General features: G+C 39.3%; 1 protein-coding gene across 1 annotated transcript in view; it reads right to left on the reverse strand.

Moving 5' to 3' along the window:
* Positions 1-494: 494 nt before the first annotated feature.
* Positions 495-4,417, reverse strand: part of dclre1c (DNA cross-link repair 1C, PSO2 homolog (S. cerevisiae)) — a 13,077-nt gene continuing 9,154 nt past the window's right edge. The window contains exons 14-15 of the mRNA XM_032505628.1: positions 2,746-2,832; positions 495-1,928 (exon numbers count right to left, since the gene is read on the reverse strand). Of these exons, the coding sequence (XP_032361519.1) occupies positions 1,144-1,928; positions 2,746-2,832 (872 nt within the window). The 3' untranslated portion in view covers positions 495-1,143. The remainder of the gene's footprint in view (positions 1,929-2,745; positions 2,833-4,417) is intronic.

A 4,417-nucleotide genomic window follows, 5' to 3' on the forward strand; every position in this document is an offset into this window, starting at 1 on the left:
GCAACTGCGTGGAGGAGGGGTGGGGGTGGTGTGCGATAACGGAACTACGCACTTTAGCTTTAACATAATTGAGTTATTGTAAGTAAAAAATGGATGAAAAACTGGATATTAAAAAAATTGTTTCATGATGCGGTACAGTTTTCTGTCTCTAAAAAGGTTTTTAAAGATTGGTAGAGGAGTAGGAATGAAAATTTGTTTTCCCCAAATGTTGCTTTGTTCAACTGTTTTTTTCAAATCAACTTTTCAGACGCGTGCAATTTTTTATTTAAACATCTCATATAAAGACAAATAGGTAACACTAACTTCAGGATAAAATGATTTTTGATAATTGTTTTAACTAGACACAAATAAATGAACAGTGGAAAAGATTAAGGTCATATGTGAAAAATGAATATGAGTTCCTATTAGCACGTCTGCCAATAAGTATCAAAAGTTCCAGAAATTGAAATACATGCACATAAAATATGTGAGAAGATATGTTTAGAAACAGTGTCGTTAGTACCTACAAGTTTATTTCTTAACTGTAAAATGTTCCACTTATTAGACATCTTGCTCACAATTCTGTAATAGACAAATTAAAAAAATAGCAGCCAATGTTTGTTATGAATAATTTTCAGGACCATCTTTTGAAATGTGTAGAATCTATCCCAAATACAAAGTGTCGTTTGTCTCAAGGTTGATTATTTGAAGGTTTTTAGCATTATTAGTATAAAGCCAAAAAAATAATTGATTGTTACTTTCAATGTTTATAAAAATGCTGTTTATTTGAAATAATTTTAATTTGGTTCAGGAAACAAAGATTTCTGATTTGATACAAAAAACCTACTTGATCCTTGAAGTTTTACCAGAACAAACCACAAACTGTCAACAAACATGGAGTCAGCTGTGAAGTGCACAGGTGCCTTAATGCATGTAGGGCACCGGGGAACTTGAAGTGCATTGGAATAAATGTGGGTTGCTTTACATACTGAGGTTTTGTGAGTTTTGAGTCACACTGAAGAGGAATGGTGTCACTTTAAGGCATGAGAGGCATTAAGAAGCTCATTACGTGCATTATCACACACATAAACCAGCAATGCTGCAGCATATACATGGCTAAAATAGAGGGAATGTGGCTCACCAAAAATGTCCTTTAACATTCCTTCACATGGAGCCCTGACTTCCCTTTCTGATGACAACATCCTCTCCTGACGCCAGCTTCTTGTACAACTGCGACAGTTCATCATTTTGTGGTATTTTTGACTCTGGCGTGCAGGGGATATCAAAGTCCGACGAGGCCTGAGACTCTGAGAGCTCCTCCAGCTCTGATTGGATGTTTTGGCCGTTGCTTTCCTTCTCCTGAAAAACAGTATTGGTCCTCGAGCCTCCTTGTTCCCGCCCCTTCTGCTCTGTTTGGAGGATCAGAGTGTCAGGTAAATACGAGTCCTGGTTCTGGGAGGAATGATTTGACAGAGAGGTGGACAGGGTCAGACTGAAGTTATCGGGGGTTTCCTCCTCATCACTGAACAGATCTGGGGTCTGTGAACCAGTGGTTTTAGAGGGGGAGGAGCTCGGGACAGAGCAACAGGACTGCAATTGGCTGGTGAGGCTGTTCTGGCTGTCAGTCAGCGTTTCCGTAGTGAAGAAGTCCTCCCATTTCGGAGGATTAGAGGAACCACTTCCTTCGACTTCAACCATCTTTTTCTCAGTTTCCTTAATCGTCCTGTTCACTTCCTCCTTCGTCAGTTTGGTATCCTCCTTTCCCTCATTCTTCTTCTTCTTCTTCTCCTCCTCCTCCTCCTCCTCTTCCCCCTCATCTTCCTCTTCATCATTGGACTCGGTGCAGTCTACATAATTGCGAGTAACAAGCTGCGTGTCTGCGACCGTCAGAGGGAAAGACTCCTCCACAGACACGGGGGGTGCTGTCCTCTGAGGACTCTGAGCTTTCACTAAGAATTAGAGATCGAAAAGAAAATGTTGTAAATAATAACAAATGCATAAGAAAAATCTGATATTACGGGTTGACAATTGGTGCTTTAACAAAATATTTTCACAATTAGATTTGAGATAAAAGATCATCAACAATGTGGATATAATGACCAAATGGTTAAAGGCAAATATTAGTCAGCTAGAACGCTCGGGGAAGTTCAGAAAAGTACATCACTTTACTGTAATGCAGCTTTTAAAACCCGGAAAAGACAATACTTACGATTTAACAAAATTACCATGTCCAAAAACAAGGACAATATCTACATGTAGGGGCTTATTTTTAGGATCTAATCGCATTGCGCAGGTGCATTTACGGCGTGTCCATATCCACTTTTGCTAGTTTGATGGTGGAAAAAAGGGTCAGTGTGCCGGGCGCATGGTTCAAAAGGGTTGTAGTGTCTTAATTAATCATAGGTGTGTTCTGGGCATAACATGCAATAAACCAATCAGAGTGTCATCTCCCATTCTCTTTAACAGCCAGGCGTGTTTGTACCTTGGCGCATTGCTGTTATGATGCCGGATTTGCACCGTCATATTCTTATTTGTAATCTTTTGCATGTGTGTGTGGTGCTGCACTTCCCTGTGTGTGTAACAAGCACAGTCTGCGCATGATGTGCATAAGCCTAGGTACATTTTACTAATGCTGAGCCGGGTGCAAGATAGAGCCCGTAGTCTCATATCACAATATGGATATATTATTGAAATGTTGCCCAGCCCTAATACCAGGGACAAAAAGAGACATAATGCTACAAAATAAAAGTTGAAGTAATTATGCACCGTTTTTTATGTCTTTGTTCAGCGTCATCTTCTTCCTCACTGGCGCCAGGTCCAGCTGCTCAAACAGCCCGTCATCGCTGTCTGAATCTGTACAGAGAAAACCTAAATTACATACTTTCATTAGAGACATGATACGGTGGTTTCTTAATGTAAAAAGCTTCTATTAATAATTGATGAAAAGTCAAATATCTAGCCCTAGAATGTCATCTTCCGCACAAGTTTTATTTGTATGTATATGTTATACATCAATGATCAATGTATTCTTTGTGTTTTCTACTCTGCCCTCCTGTCATACAAAAAAAACATTACTTTAAAATCTAATAAATAGTTTGCAAACACTGATTAACAGGCTTATGACATTGTGCATTAGTAAAATGGGGGGGGATGTAATACTGTATAGTTTCTAGCTAGCTGCATAGTTAAAATAGTTTTTCTTTATGTAAATACAAGTTATAGAATACCATACATTTTTTTTGTTTTTGATCAAAATAGAAGACCCCTCAAACAACAGCTCCGGTATTGACATTATTATTACAACATGTAATCAGAAAATGTTTTTTTTAAATTAAATTATGTTTTTTGTAGGTTGTGGCCTTTTGCTGAACATGGAAACGCTAAGCCATAAATATTGAGATGCACATGATTGGGGGGCACATGAATAAGTTACAACTACAGTCTAAAATATTCCTGGAAGAGGCTTATTGTGTCCTATTAAATCATACAGAACATAAACTAATTGCCCATTCAAGATAGCAGGTGTTAATGTATGCAAATGATTAGTACACGTTACAGATCGAGTCAGAAAACAGTCATATTGATAATACAACATGAAGCAGCAGGCAAAGCCCACACAGCATACCGTGATGGGAGAAAAACCTGCTCTGGAGCTATGTTAACTTGTAAACAAATGACAACCGGCCAACGGCTATAGACCAACTGTACAGTTAGGGCTCTGATTGCAAAAAAAACAAAAAACAGATATCTTGCCTAATCACCGATTGCGTAGTAAATAATGACTACAGAAGAATAACTACATACAATTATTTCACTCTGTTGTTATTTTTTTCCATTATCCATGCATGCCCGAAATACAAACACATGCACACACACAGGATCTAGACATGCATTAATAGGGTCATGGCCGGCTCCTTTACCAACAAGAAGTCACTTTTATTGGACCGGATCCTGCCTCAGAGACATCGAGGGCAGCAGGTGAGCTGGGCTCAGCGCTCTGTTTGGGGGAGGCATCTCTAGCTGTGTCGAAATATTAGGGGGAGTGTTTCTAACATCGTCGGATTCATTCATAAATTTGATTAACTCATCCATCTTTCAAATGGGTGGCACTCACACAAAATGTCCCAGTAGCGGGCCACCCGTCCACACACGTCTGACGCAAACAGTGCTGTATTCATGAAATTAATGCACTGAACCATACTAACTTATTGAATTCCCTGTAAGTGTACTTGGCAATTAATCATTTTCTGATTCTGAATGAATGATTGTTGACCTCCCAAACAATCGGCTAGTTTCCCTGAAGCACACGGTTTATATTTCATATTCTACATGGTGACCTGTGAACAAGCCTCACAGCTACAGATCCAGTTACAGATGCATTATTGTGCAGAGCACCTGTTGTGGTTGTGGTTGTGTGTGTGTGTGTGTGTGTGTGTGT

The sequence above is a fragment of the Etheostoma spectabile genome, chromosome 23, assembly GCF_008692095.1.
Source record: "Etheostoma spectabile isolate EspeVRDwgs_2016 chromosome 23, UIUC_Espe_1.0, whole genome shotgun sequence".
Classification (NCBI taxonomy): Eukaryota; Metazoa; Chordata; class Actinopteri; order Perciformes; family Percidae; genus Etheostoma; species Etheostoma spectabile.